The 16083-nt window shown below is 44.3% G+C and overlaps 1 protein-coding gene across 1 annotated transcript in view; it reads left to right on the top strand.

Annotated features, from left to right (window-relative positions):
• The window catches only part of CLIC2 (CLIC family member 2), a 168769-nt gene extending 158082 nt beyond the window's left edge, over positions 1-10687 (top strand). The window contains exon 6 of the mRNA XM_086942245.1: positions 173-10687. Within this exon, the coding sequence (XP_086798371.1) occupies positions 173-334 (162 nt within the window). The 3' untranslated portion in view covers positions 335-10687. The remainder of the gene's footprint in view (positions 1-172) is intronic.
• Positions 10688-16083: the final 5396 nt, after the last annotated feature.

Genomic DNA, 16083 nt, shown 5'->3' with positions numbered 1-16083 from the left:
CAAAGGGGATGATGGACGGAATGTTGAACATTGCAAGCACTCACCCGGAGGTGAGTGCTTGCAATGTTCAACGCTCCGTCCATCGTCCCCTTTGGTTTTGACCTTTATTGAAACCATTTTCCATCTGTAACCTCTGCAAGTGCCTAAAATAACTGTTCTGTCTCTTCTGCAGATCGCCGCAAAGAAATACCGCAACTTTGAGATCCCAGCAGAAATGAGCGGGGTATGGCGCTACCTGAAGAACGCTTACGCGCGAGATGAGTTCAGTCACACGTGCCCGGCGGATGAGGAGATCGAGCGCACCTACGTCACTGTGGCCAAGAAGATGACCTAGACTCAAGGGAGCATACATGGACGGAGAAGACTCATATGGGCCACCCCAGCTCACTGCTTTAAAGGCATCCCAGGCTACGGCCCTCAGGACACGGCAAACCACAGCTATCAGGGTGCCTCAGGGTCAATGATTCCCAGATCACTGCTTTAAGGACACACCAGGCCACAGCTGTCAGGGCACCCTGGGTAAATGCTCCCAGGTCACTGCTTTAAGGACACACCAGGCCACAGCTGTCAGGGCACCCTGGGTAAATGCTCCCAGGTCACTGCTTTAAGGACACACCAGGCCACAGCTGTCAGGGCACCCTGGGTAAATGCTCCCAGGTCACTGCTTTAAAGGCATCCCAGGCTACTGCACTCAGTGGTAATAGAGGGCTATAATCTCTTAGCTCCAGAGCACTCTTCCAGGAATGCTATATCATTAGGCTATCTTAGGCTAGCTCCAGAGCAGGGGTCTCCAAACTACGGCACCCAGGCCACATCCAGCCCTCTACAAGATTGTATCCAGCCTGCAACAACGTTAGCATTAATAGGCTAAAATATAATTTCTCTGTTTTCCAGAGCCACGTTTTCCGATGATCAAATGGAAATGTAAATCCAATTCCTTTGGCAACCTGTAGGTGGCAACAGACCTTCATGAATCTTCTTTATTATTTAAAATTATTTTTAAAAACTGAATAGCCTGCTTTTATATCTACAGTTAAATAATTGATTATTTTGTCAAAGCATTTGCTAATGTCTGATATTTTGACTCATTCTATATCATTTCCCAGTTTAAGAATAGCATTATTTATTTAAAATTGTCACTTTTCTCGTTTGCTCCGAAACATATTGTGCTGGTTTCAAAAAAGATCCAAGTAAACCTTATTCATTCATTTAAATTGTATTCATTTATTTATAAAAAACTGTTTTTTTTCGGTCTGCGAATATTGTTAAATATACGGTGTGACCCTCGTGCTGAAAAGTTGGGGGACCCTTGCTCCAGAGCACCGTCTGAGAAACACTGTGTTAGTTCTTAGCTAAAGTCACCCAAATCTAGAACCCTCTCACAGGAATACTATAGCAATGCAGAGGTTAATTGGGCTGACCCCATAGCGCCTTCACAGCAATACTGTGAGAATATAGAGCTGTAAATGTGCTAGTTCCAGAGCATTGTCCCAGGAGTCCTGTGCAATGCAGGGCTGTATTGTGTTTGCTCCAGGAATACCTTGATAATAGAATTATGTTGTGCTAGCTTCAGGACAAATTCTCTGGAATACCGTGGTCATTCTTAGCCACAGTCTACCACAATAACGCCCTCACAATAACGCCGCAGTGATGCAGAGCTATATTGTATTCTTTTTTTTGTCCTCATACCACCATTATATGCAAATGATAGTCTCCCAGCCGATCTATTCCTCCCCAGGCTTTGCGATATTTCAATAGCTCCTGCGCTCGTGCCCTTCCAGCATCCTGGCTGCGCAGACCACGCAGGTGTAATCATTAGACAGAAGGGGCTATACACTTATGTCTCCATCCCAATTCTGGAAGGCCTCCCATACCTTAGATTGTGTATTAGACTCCAGATCACTATCCATTTTCGCCGTTCTTCTTACTGCACGTATCCAGTCCGTCCCTTGTGGTGGGGAAGGTTCAATCCATTTCTTGTAAATGTCTCGCCCAGCGAGAAGGATTAGGTAGAATAGTGAGGCCTGTTTATCCCAGGTAATATCGTTACCCGCTGATCCGCTATTCCCAGCGTTACTAGTAAGAGGCTAACTTTGATGTTCGTGTCAAGAATTTCATTGATTATCTTTTCGACCTCAGACCAGTACTCCTCTAACTGGGGACATTCAAGAAACACATGCTTATCATTAGCATTAATCTCACCACACCTGCAGCATTGGGGGGGGGGGGGCATAGGTTGCAAACGGCGATAGTTTTTTTGGGGTACAGTATAACCTATTTGCCGTAAAAAAAATGTTTTCTCTTCAAGTTTGATGGTTTAACTACTTTATACAGTATCTTGAAGGAGACCTGCCATACTTTTGCGCATCAGGGGGGTCTGCATCACCTCGTCCCATATTTCATAGGGGGCTTTCATTTTTTCCTCCTCTGAAGTCAGTCATATGTGATGCCATCTCTTATTTCCTTCTTTATTATTGATTCGCTCTTCACTTTTTTTTCGAACTCTCCAAGACTCTTGATCTCACTTCTATTTGCTTCCACCCAAGACTTTGGCTGGAAAAATGTAAATCTAGACAGGGATCCCCCTGTTTTACTCCATAATACCTCCCATGAGACCCTTCTCCCATCACTATCAGAGCCCCCCAGACCTCTATGCCCGCCCTCCTAAATGGGACACTCAGTTGATCCAACAGCCATTCAGGCGTACCTGGTGAGTCCCATATTGGAGCCTCACCTGAATAATATCCAATCCCTAACATGTTCCTGATCTTGACCCACAAAATCAGATCTGCCTTCAATATTTTTAATTTTACTTTTTTGAAAAATTTCTTAGCACCAAACATGAACAAAAATCCTTTACCCCCTCTCCTTAATCATCTCCTCGCACAGCCCTCCCCACACCCTGTGCCCTGTTGTGTTAAACAAAACCCTACAATTTTTGAACTGGAATGCCATGTAATATAATTTCACATCTGGCAGGTCAAGCCCTCCTGCTGCCAATCTAAGCCTAAGTTTCTTCCACGACATACGTGCTCCCTTATCTGCCCTGACAAAACTACCCAGTTTACCCTGTACTTTGTCTATCAGCTTATTTGGAAATGATAGTGGTATACAATTAAAAAGGAACGTGAGCTTTGGCATAATAACCATTTTTATCAGGTTCACCCTTCCATATATCGTCAGTGGAAGATTCCTCCACCTAGTTAAAATTTTCCCAATTTCCTTTATAATTCTTTCCAAAATGTGCTGTGGAATGTCCTGCACTGCGTTAAGAATATTGATATCTAGATATCTGATCTCTCTCTGTACACTCCCTCTCCAGTCCGGGACGTTCCAGCAAATTATCCCTGTTTTTTCTTAATGTATCAAATATCCAGACAGGGCCCCGAAATCATCCTCCAATTGCTCTACCCTTGGCATCGTAATGACCGGGTCTGTTGTACAAATAATTAAGTCATCCGCGTAAAGTGATATATTTTTTTTCCAACATTACAATACGGAAGGTCTTCACCTGCATATCTTGTCGAAGCGCCTGGGCAAACGGTTCAATATATAGGTTGAATAACAGGGGTGAAATTGGACACCCCTGTCGTGTCCCTCTTGTAATCTTAAAACTCTTAGTGAGGACTCCATTTAAGAGAATCCGGACTGTAGAACTATTATATAGAATTTTCATTGGAGTTATAAAGTGAGGACCAAACCCCATATGTTCCAGAACTGCCCATAGGTACTCCCAACAAACTCGGTCAAATGCCTTGGCGGGGTCTAATGTGACCACCGCCAAGGGGAGAGTTCTTTCTGACACTATGTCAATACATCCAATTGGTTGCTGGGTTAGCTCAGACATCTGCCTTCCAGGGATAAATCCCTTCTGGTCTTCATGTATAAGTTGTGGTATTACTCTGTACAGCCTCCCTGCCAATATGCTGACAAAGATTTTATAGTCAGCATTTAGCAGGGAGATTGGCCTATATGATTCTGCTTTTACAGGGTCTTTAGCAGGCTTCAAAATTAAAACTACAGAGGCTTCATGCCACGATTCCGGGAGAGAAGTGTGGCTCACTGATTAGAGCGGCAGACCCTGAAGCAGAGGTCAGGCCCGGGACCAGGGTTCAATTCCCGACGTGGCAGGGTCTTGGGCTCAATGTCTGCGGACTTGATAATTCTCGCCTCGGTGCCTACTCTAATCATAGGTCCCATGCTGCAACTCTGGGCAATAGCTTGCTTAATCTCCACAACGGCCCCTACAACACTGGGATGCCTGGCTTCACCTTGAAGGTGCCCAGGAGGGGCATCTCACAGGGAGAGCCAGGAAGGGTTCTGCAGCGTTATACAGCGCCGGGACGCCCCGTTGCTGGGGCAGCTGTGCGCTTTACAAGTATATTACATTTACATTTGTAGACCAATATAACACAGGGTCTAAAAGGACATTAAAATCACCACCTACAACTACAGGAACTGAAGCCGCTGCTATCCTTAATTCTATCTACAATACATTGAGGATTATCCTTGTTAGGACCGTAATATCCGATACATAAAAACTCCATATCGGCCCATTTTACCCGGGCAACAGTCCATCTGCTTGAGTTGTCTGTTCTTGACTCTTTCATTTCTACCCCAGAACCATTCCTAATCAGAATAGCTACTCCCTTGCTACAAAATAATTGATCTGAGGCAAGATCATTTTGCGCCAGGCCACACCTCATAAACAGCTCCTTACAATTATTTGATGCGTCATCTGTAGCAACATTACCTGGGCCTGACTATTTCTTAAATACTCAAGTACTTTCCTCTGCCTAGGTTTAGACCTCATGCCATTCACATTCCAAGTGAGAATTTTAATGCTCGAGATGTTAGTCGAAGTCATCTTTCATAGTGAGCTCCCCTTTTAGTTTTAATCTTACTCCAAGAAGACATTCCTGCATAAAAGTATTGAGGACTATTTTTGATTTTTTCACCCACTGCTCCCCACTTATGCTCCCCCGCCACCCCCCTTCTAATGTGCCCCCCTTGAGAAACCCTCCCCTGAGGAGCCCTCCCTATGTTATTAGGCATAATAATGCCTTTAGGCGTACAGTCCTAGGGGGATTTACTAACACACACACTTTTATTATACATGGTTATACATTTTAAAGTGCCAGAGAGCTAAAGAACTAAATATTCCTTTTTACTTTGAGTTCTTGCTACTCATTTTAGTTATTAATGTTTCAACATCCTCCACTGAGAGGTAATTATATATTTTATTGTTCCACATTATACGGAGCATAGGGGGAAATTTTAACTGCACTTTTGCTCCTAAGTCCTAACCTTCGAAGCTCCTCCATTTCCCCACCTAGCTCCCATTGCTTCTGTTCTGTAGCCTTACACACATCGGACCTAACCAGAAAGGAATAGCTGTTAAACACAAATGGGCCATTTTTCAAAGCCCTACCAAGTATCTCCTCCTTGATGCTATAAGTAAGGAAATTCACCAAGATCTTCCTGGGTTTAGCTCTCTGCGGGTTGCATCGAAACGGCTCTCTGTGTGCCCTCTGTATTTCATTCTCAAGGTTAATCTCCCCCTTATCCTTCAGAATCATTTGCTGTAGTAGGGAGATTATAAAAGTCTTCATGTTTAGTTCTTCTTCATTTTCGAAAATACTTAAGAATCTTAAATTATTCCTGCGAGACTGGTTTTCAATTCTCTCTATATTTTCCCTCAGCATTTGGTTTTGTTTTCCCAGATTGCAGATCTCAGTTGCGTGGAGAAGTGTGGCTCAGTGGTTAGAGGCGGCAGACCTGGAAGCTGGGATCGACCGTGGACCAGGGTTCGATTCCCCGCCTCGGCGGTAACAGGGCTCAAAATTCCACGGCCTCGACAATTCTCGCTCCGGTGCCTACTCAACTCACGGGGTCTCACTCTGCAACTCTGGGCAATAGCTTGCTTAATCTCCACGACGGCCCCTCGCGGCGGGATGCCTGGCTTTCACCCTGTGGACACCCTGCCGGGGCCTCTCACAGGGGAATACCAGGACGGGTTCCCTAAGCAAGCGCCAGGATGCCCTTTGGGTGACAGGTTGCGCTATATAAATACACCTACATTTACATTTACATTTTTCGCTGCATCCTTTTTAACAGCACCAATTTTCTCCTCGAGAATTTTGGTGCGAGCAGTAACGTTATCCAACTTCTGAGCTAGTTCCGAACAGGTTGCTTGGATACCTGACTGGTTACCTTTTGATACTTCAAAGTGCTCTTTAATGTCCTTTTTTCAGCTCCAGTAGGATACTAGCTAATGAGACCTCCGTCTCAAAAACTCTTCTTTCTGGACTAGTTATACAATTCTGGCTGTCACCATTCACTTCTGGTGTGGATTGTGCTGAAGAAAGTGCTTCCGGCTCCTCAGATACTGTTAAGGCTGAGTATCTATTACTAGTTGGAACTGTTATAATGTCTAGCTGCGGAGGCTTGCTCTCCTCTCTCGACTTACATGAACTACCCAAGGTGCTTAAAGGGCTTGTTACAGCAGTAGATTGTAAGACATTAGGTTCCCGAGTTACTGTCATGTGCCATTGTTTCCTTGAGTATTTCTTCTGGGCTGGGGCTTGTACTTGCTTTATTATTATCTTTCTGCATGCTCGGAAGAACACGAAAAAATGATTTAAGTGAGGGCGTAACCTTAACTCTCGCGGTTGGAATGGAGGATTTCTTTGTACTCTCTCCCTCGTTTCCTTTTTTTAAAGTCCCCCCAGTTCCCCTGCTTTGCGAGGCCACCCTCTGCGGCCCTCTTTTCGCTTTAGTAACAGTCTTCACCCCTTGTGGTATATCAGGCAGGTTGTCTGGTGATATATAGAGATGAGTCGTCTTACCTCCGATATTCCTGGTCCTCAGCGTATACCTGGAGGGAGCCTCACCTTCCATCTGGATCTCTGTCTTCATATGCAGGGTTCTTCCCCTCTTTCTGGCCCCACACATCTGATGCTACTCCACAACACTTATCAGATATTCCCTCTCAGCCTGCACCTTCACGATCTGATGCAAACAAGCCTTGCTTGTTCTGCCTCTGCCCCCAACTCCAGCCCGCCAGACGCGGTATAGCCTCCCTGCCGCCTTGCCCCAGCGCGTCAGCTGCACTCCGACCTGCGATCCCCAGCGACTTCCCTGTTCATGCCCGGGCTCCGTGAGCATTGCCAAACGCTCTGCTGTTCAATTATTGCCAGAAAGTACCTTCAATTCAAGGTATGATGTATCCTTGAAACGCCGCTTCTACTGCGCGCTCATCTGCCATTCTCCTCCCGACCTCCGCCTCAAATCCTGACCTTGCTGTGGTGATGGGGTAAGAGCTTCCCCCTCCCCACCCTCCGCGGCGCCCCGACCACTTTCCGCTCACTCCGCTTCGATTCATCCGTTGCGCCCGCTCTCCAGCCCGCTACTCAGATGTGAGTCCCTTGCTCATTGCACCATCAGGATTCATGCAAGCCGGGCCGAAGAGGCTGAAATGCCAGAAACCGGTCCCCGGTAGCTTGTTTCCTTCCCAGTGTAAGAATTGGCTTTTGTAGTTTGGTTTGCCCTGTTCCCATCATGCACTGGGACAGGAACAGACTAATTTGCATACAGTCAGGTTCTGAAACTGGGATGGTGCAGTGAGCTAAAAAACGGTGTTGGATCTAGCCCTGATCTCTTGACTGGGTGAGAGTATTCTGTTTAATTCAGAGACTCTGTCCCTCACCACCCCTTGTTGTAAATATTTTTGTCCACCCTAAGCGTGGAAGGGTATACTCAGATGTGAGTCCCTTGCTCATTGCACCATCAGGATTCAAGCAAGCCGGGCCGAAGAGGCTGAAATGCCAGAAACCGGTCCCCGGTAGCTTGTTTCCTTCCCAGTGTAAGAATTGGCTTTTGTAGTTTGGTTTGCCCTGTTCCCATCATGCACTGGGACAGGAACAGACTAATTTGCATACAGTCAGGTTCTGAAACTGGGATGGTGCAGTGAGCTAAAAAACGGTGTTGGATCTAGCCCTGATCTCTTGACTGGGTGAGAGTATTCTGTTTAATTCAGAGACTCTGTCCCTCACCACCCCTTGTTGTAAATATTTTTGTCCACCCTAAGCGTGGAAGGGTATACTCAGATGTGAGTCCCTTGCTCATTGCACCATCAGGATTCAAGCAAGCCGGGCCGAAGAGGCTGAAATGCCAGAAACCGGTCCCCGGTAGCTTGTTTCCTTCCCAGTGTAAGAATTGGCTTTTGTAGTTTGGTTTGCCCTGTTCCCATCATGCACTGGGACAGGAACAGACTAATTTGCATACAGTCATGTTCTGAAACTGGGATGGTGCAGTGAGCTAAAAAACGGTGTTGGATCTAGCCCTGATCTCTTGACTGGGTGAGAGTATTCTGTTTAATTCAGAGACTCTGTCCCTCACCACCCCTTGTTGTAAATACGCTCTCCAGCAATAGCACACCCCCCGGACTGCTGCCCACGACCGCTAGCGTCTAGCTAGTGGCCGCCATGTTCCTCAAGCTGTATTGTAGTCTACCAAATCTAGGGACTCTCACAGGAAACCTGCACTAATAGAGGACTAACATTTAGGGCCAGTTGAATTATGCAATTTTGCAGCTGTGTCATTTCCCATATAATTATGGATTTACCACAAAATCCATCATCATCTGCTGCATAATCTTCATATTTTAACAAAATCAATTTTGTTTCTAGCTTAAATGGATCAAAAATAACTAAAAACGCAGTAACACAAGTTACCGCACAGTGGAAGGCCATTCGCATGGTTGACTGGTCACCTTTCCGTTCCTTATTGCTGTATTTGAGTGTTAAGCTGGTACTAATGTGGTGCAACCAATGACCAGCTAGTGTTAACAAGTGTAAACATTACAAAATAATACAATAACACTATAATAAAATGTGCTGCATTATGCCTCATAATTTGCTTTTACTTGCCATATAACTTCGTTTACCCTGTTGCATAAATTGGTTCTCCACTGCCGCATAATTTCAGAGTTCCTGACTATACAGTGCTAGTTCCACAACACAGAAACAGGAAAAGAATGGTAACAGGAACCTATAGAAGGACAGCTCCACAGCATTCGCTCAGGAATAATGTGGTAACTGTTGACCTCTAGTCTACCAAATGAATGCGCTGGCACTGAAATACCATAGCAGGGATGGGCTGTGTTGTACTAGATCCAGTGCTGTGCCCTGGGAATGCCATGGTAATAGGGAGCTATGTTGTACTAGCCCCAGAGCACTATCACAGGAATACCATTAAATAAAGAGCTATATTGTGCTAGCTCCAATGTGTGATCACAGGAATATCATGGTAATAGAGAGCTATATCGTGCTAGCTCCAGAGCTTTCCCACAGGAATACCGTTGTAATAGAGAGCTATGTTGTGTGAGCTCCAGGGTGCTATCACAGGAGTATCATGTTGTGCTAGCTCCAGAGCTTTACCACAGGAATACCATGTTGAGGTTGAATGTCTTTGGGGCAGATGAGACAACCTCAAACCATAGTGAGGTACTATGCTGTGAGCCTGGGAGCCGTCCAGCCGCAGTCCACTTCTCACATAAGGCTCTCAGGCAGAGAGTAGAGCCACCCTGTCCATATTCACATGGCAGGTCCTTGAGGCAGGTGGGGCAGCAGCTGTCCTCAGTGAGGTAGCAGGGCTCCCTAAAATATGTGGCAGCGTCTGTGCATATTCAGGTCGCAAGGCTTTGAGGAAAGGGTTGGACATTCCCAGACCATATTGAGATAGAGAATCTCCGACTAATGGGCCACCCTGAGTCCGAAGTCCAGTTTGAGGTGACCGGTTCTTGGATGGGGCAGCCTCATGTTGAGGTAGCACTAGTTTGAGATGAAAAGGTCCACAATGAGGTACCAGGACTCTTATACAGATGGGCAGCCTCAGTCTGTATTCCAGTTTGAGGTGACTGGCTCTTGGATGGGGCAGCCCCAGTTGGTGCTGCGGTAGCACTCGTTTGAGAGAAGATGGTCCACATGGAGGTATCAGGGCTCTTAGACAGATGGGGCAGCCTCAGCTAATGTTGAGGTAGCACCTGGTTGAGGGAGAAGGTCCCCATTGAGGTATCAAGGGCTCTTATACAGATTGGGCAGCCTCAGCTAATGTTGAGGTAGCACCTGGTTGAGGGAGAAGGTCCCTACTGAGGTAGCAGGGCGCTGAGGCTGCTGCGGCACAGCCGCTGTCTATTGTCTGGTATTATGGCTCTGAGAGGCGAACCCTCAGTGGCCTGAGAAGCCCATCTCTGGGGGGGTCTTCCATGAAGGGAACCAGGGACATCTTGTTTGAGACATGACCAGCAGGAATTGGATGTCCTGGCTGCAGCAGCGGCGTGTGCAGAATGCCCCATGGGGATCACTCAGTGTAAGAGGCTCTGCCCCCCACCCTGTGCACAGGGGGAGGGGACATTCATTCTGCTGTAATTTATAGCTTTGTGTCACATGAATGTAATGCCAGCTCTACAGAATTCTCAAATAAATGTTATTTTATGTCGCTTTAATTCCAAGTTTTGATATTGTTAAATTAAAGTTCTCTGTGCATTATGATGATATTATGCTATTTGTATGTTATATTTGTCATTCCTGGGGTGTGTCTGTTATGTCTTTTTCAATATAATTGTCGCCTTCCAATGTGTTTCTTTTATTTCAGTGTTATTGTTCCACTAAATTACTATACCCAATGCTGTGTGTAATTACATTATTTTATTTTATGTTGGGTTCCATTTTGGGCCCCGATTTCAAGTGAAATGGGCGTAGGTCCTGGGGTGCCCAGTGGATAGAATTACCATATCTGGCTGGTGTCCCTGCATCTGCAAGGGAACAGTCCAAGGTTGTGGACCTGCCATGAGAAATAACATGCAGACCCCACATTACCTAAGTCCAAATCCACATGTCAAGTCCCCATTATTGGGGCAAGTCCTCTCCCATTTACAGCCTGCTCTCCGCAAGTGGTAATCGGCGGGGCGGACCTTTACGGGGCAGAAGCCGTGTGGAGATCCTTGTGGGCAGGGGAGACTGGTGCCAGATGGGAGAGAACATTCTGTGTTCCGAACATTCTGTAGGCGGGGTACAATCGCCTGGCATTACCCCCGCAGCACCTGCAGTGAGGGGAGCCCAAGCATCAGGGCGCCCCCTATGGCACTGTGCAAGGTTGCTACAACGCATGCGAATACAATGCATGCTAATACAACTTGGTCGTTACAACGACCGCATTGTTAGTACGTAATACCTTTACATCCCAAGTCATTACAACAAATTGATGTAGGGGGCGCACTGGACTTAGGAAAAGTATTATTTACTATTCCTACAGATGGGGCAGCCTTCTGTAGGAATAGTAAGTTTGGGCAACAGCAGGGAAGGTGTTGGATTTTATATCCAATACCTGTGCGTCCCCTAAGCAAGTCGTTGTAATGACTTGCGATGTAAAGGTATTGCATACTAACAACGCGGTTCTTGTAACAACTGTGTTGTTATAGCACTGTGTTGTGGGGACAGCATTGTAAATGCTGGTTCCCCCAGAGAGCTCCTGACCAGGTCCAGAGCATGTGGGGGCCGCCTCCATGTACTTTGCAGGGACACCTCCTTTAGTTTCTTTACACCACTGGCAGGGTGGGCTCAGTTGGGACCACGGCTTTCACTATTGCAGGCCTTTCTGCTTTTTCTGGTAGGTAAAATTACTGCCAGTGGTCTCGAACCAGGGAAATGCAGGTAAGGGAACCCCGAGCCAGGTGTAATTGGGTTGAGCTGTATTCCACCTGGGTAGACAGCTTATCATCGGTTAATGCCACTCTCTGCAGCTCCTTTAAAGACCAATAAACAATCTAGAGCTAGAACACTACAGTCCATAAGTGACCCCATCTCAGAACACTCTTCCTCTTTTAAATGCTGCTCTACGACAGATAAGTACCTATGGGGCATATTATCAAGGGGGTTTATCTCTGCTTTTTTGGCTTTAAAAGCCAAGAAAGCAGAGATAAAATTATTTCCCTATTACCTAGCTGTCGCTAACACCAGTTAGTGACAGCTAGTAGGAGATAGCGACCATCTTGGGCCCCACTTTGCATGTCAGTGATATTTATCACTAATGACATGCAAAGTGGCCGTGCCAAGATGTTAGCGACTGGAAACAGTCGCTAACATCGCCATCTCCTATTACCAACTTTTGGAGATATTTGCGCTAAGCGCGAATATCTCCAAAAGCTAACACCTGCCCTGAGCGGTTCTTAGCCATGTTATCCAATGGGAGGTGGATAACATGGCTAAGAGCATTAGCTCGGTAATGCATGAATATCGCTGACTTTTCAGCGATATTCATGCTTTGCGGCGATTTTTATCGCATTTGCGATAAACCTTGGTAATACCAAGGTTTATTTGCGGTAAAAATCGCCGCAGCTCAGCGGTAAATTTTTGTCTCTAACCAAGCAATAGCGATAATTATCGCTATTGCTTGGTAATATGCCCCTATATTCTTTGCAGATGTTGTGTGTTTAAATAGAAAGATTTTGCGCTTAGCATGAATTATGCGTACATTTAATTAATAAATCTGTACAGGTTGATTATTCTGGGGAAATGTCATACTGCATCTAATTTATAGATGCACATTATTTAGAAACAGGGTCGTTTTTAGGTTTGGTATATTTTTTGGGCGAACAGGATGCTGTGTAGACACAAAAATGAGGAAGGCGTCAGTCCGGTCGAGTGTTTGAAGCGGGAGAAGGTAGGCCTCATGTTTACAGCGTGGGAGCATTTATAAAGGTCTGGGGGCCTGATTCACAGAACTAACTTAAGACAAAATCCTAAACTTACTACTTTTGGTATTCACAGAACCAATAGGGAAAACGTTTAAAGGAAAAGGTTTTTTGGGGAGAAATATTGGATATTGTTACAGAACAAATAGATATAACAAATAGCTAAAAAGCAGATAGGGGTCAGAACAAGGAAGCAGTGTTGGTGCCGGCAGATCTTTGATAGATAGGGAGCTGGTGAGAAAAAGAATTCGCCAAGAAATGAAAAGTAAGGTCCAGGAATCTGTGGCAAATGTTCTAGGGGATAAAAGGAGGAAAGGTTATGAGTCTGGTGAGGAATCTTTCCCTGTCTGAGGGGGATGAGAATTTTGTTAAAATTGAACGGAAATGGTTGAAAAAACAAAACAAATGGAAGACCTTTATTTGTCTGACAAAAGAAAGCATGGTCAAGTTTCCATCAGAAAGACAGATGTCCTTCACATGACACAGAGAATGGGTGTCCTCAGCGACAGACAACGAAAAGGCGTCCTTCGCGGAACGCAAGGTGAAGGAAACAGAAAAGATAATTGGAGTTTTACACCCGAGTATTCCAAAGAGTTGGATGAGTACATTTTGAGGTTGCAACAGGACGAGGAGTTTGATAATGAATTAGAAAATGTAGAGAATGTGGCATTTACCGAGGTGCTTAGGGGTCCTTTGGGAGAGGAGATGTTTTCTCCCTTCAAAATTAGACACCAAAGAAGTGGTGACTGGTGGCCCATGGAGCTTGTCAGTAGATTTATTAAGGAGTGGGTTGCAAGCCTTTGGATAAGGAGGTGAGACGTGTGCTGAGGGGCAGAGTGGTCAAGGCTAGTCATGGAGGAGAAGTTGTGCAGTACGCCTAATTTGGACCCTGAGTTAATAACTGTTTTTCTCAGATTGGGCAGAGACCCAAGGAAGGGTCTTGAAAGGTCATTGAAGATGTGGTCAGGATAAAGACTTAGGTTCCTCCTTTCCAATGGGATGTATGTTATTTAAAGGATAATTCCTTATTCAAATGACACTCATAGATCCTGGTTAGTTTGAGTGAGAAAAGTTCTTTTTATTCAACATGTTATTTCATCCATTTCACTTGATGTCATTTTCATTAGACAAATGTTAAGGTAAAAGCGAGAAGCCGACATGTGTTTCGCCCCATATGGCTGGTGGAGCCAGGGCTTTCTCAAGGCTAGTCATAGTGTTCCCACATCTTAGGATCAACGATAAGTCCATACATGTTTAAATTAAAGATGAGGCATTATAAAATCCAATTTTTAGTAGTCAAAAGGTCAGTTGTCTCATGTCGGGTCCTGGGATAATTCCTCGAAGATTATGGATATGGCTGAGGAGGAACATGCTAATGATGCTCCAGTGGACATATTCATCAGAAAGTAATGCAGCGCTGCAAGGCACCTTGCTGTTCTGCGCTTCGCTACAGGAAGAGGACAGAAATGAGTCATATATATCACAATTTACTCTTGTACCATGGTGCCTCCATTGCATGCGGGAATGGGTGCCATCCTGCACAAAAACAACCCCCTGAGTGATTTTCCTCTGTCTATGTGTGCGTCAGAATGTAAAAGAAAAGAGGAGGTAACAAGGAAAAGGAAGATATTTCCCCTTGTTGCGCCTCCCCTAGGAAGACGTATCATTTTGACATATTTCCAGGTCCGTGACAAAATGGCTAATCTGGGAATGCATCAAAAGACATATGTGTTGCAATGCAGATGAAACGAATCACTGACAAAATATCGACCTAGAAAATATTGACCTACAGAACTATCGAAGGCAAGAATACCGACATCCTATCTACAACATGGTAAGTACAAAAATATCGAAAAAAATATATAGATGTTAAAAATATCAATGTTAAAAATATCGTTTTTTTTCTGTAAAACTATAAATGTAAAATAAAGTAAATGACACTAATAAATAAAATAAACATAGTTAAAAATATCTAATAATGTTTAGAATGTATAAATGATACATATATAATAATAATACATTAATTAAACATACACAGAAAATATATAATATATACGTACTTAACAATAAGTTGTAATAATTATTTTAATAATTTATAAATTAATAAAAAATATTATAAATTACAAATACATTTACAAACATAAAATAAAAACATAAATAAAAAGTAAATAATTATGTTTAATAAATTAAAAAAATATATATACTTTATATATTTTTAAAATTAATTATATACTACATTATCTAAAATTATACAAAAAATATTAAATAGCTAAATAAATAAAAATACTATTCAAAATACATAAGTAAAAAAAATACAGTAATAAAAATGTTGGATAGCATAGAACTTAAAAGTACCATCCAACTTAAAAGTACCATTCCATCTCCAGAGAGTGCAACAGTAGGGAAAGCGTTGGATAGCGTAGGGGTAAAAATGACTATTCCAACTAAAGAGAGTGCAACCGTAGGGAAAGCGTTGGATAGCGTAGGGGTTAAAATTACTATTCCCACTCCAGAGAGTGCAACAGTAGGGAAAGCGTTGGATAGCGTAGGGGTAAAAATTACTATTCCAACTCCAGAGAGTGCAACAGTAGGGAAAGCGTTGGATAGCCTAGGGGTAAAAATTACTATTCCCACTCCAGAGAGTGCAACAGTAGGGAAAGTGTTGGATAGCCTAGGGGTAAAAATTACTATTCCCAATCCAAAGAGTCAAACAGTAGGGAAAGCGGTGGATAGCTTAGGGGTAAAAATTACTATTCCCACTCCAGAGAGTGCAACAGTAGGGAAAGCGTTGTCTATCTTGCACCCCTGGCAAAGCGGATAGAGGCATATGGAGTCAGAGTGGTCTCATATGCAGATGACACACAGCTAATCTTCTCTTTTAGAGACCACTCTGGCCACGAACTGGAGAATTTTAAAACATGTCTCTCCAACATTGTTTCCTGGATGACTAATAACACTTTGAAACTTAAAGCCGACAAAACAGAGGTGTTATTTTTTAATCAAGCTGCCCCCTTACAGTCTGCTAAGTGGTGGTCATCAGAGCTGAACCCTTCCCCTTCCACTGTTAACGTTGCGCGTAATCTCGGCGTTCAAATTGATAATGAAATATCCTACAAGACTCAAATCCACAAAGTTACTCCAGCCTGTTTCGGCAAACTACGCATGATAAAAAAGATCTCCCCCTACCTGCCCATGGATTCAATGAAGACGGTAGTCCATGCCCTCCTTACCTCCCACCTGGACTACACCAACAGCCTCTATGTGGAAGTACCAGCCTACCTCCTACAACGGTTACAGATCGTGCAGAATGCTGCGGCCAGGCTGATCTG

This window comes from Lissotriton vulgaris, chromosome 10 (genome assembly GCF_964263255.1).
Source record: "Lissotriton vulgaris chromosome 10, aLisVul1.2, whole genome shotgun sequence".
In the NCBI taxonomy this organism is placed as follows: Eukaryota; Metazoa; Chordata; class Amphibia; order Caudata; family Salamandridae; genus Lissotriton; species Lissotriton vulgaris.
This window is presented reverse-complemented; position numbering and strand designations above follow the sequence as displayed.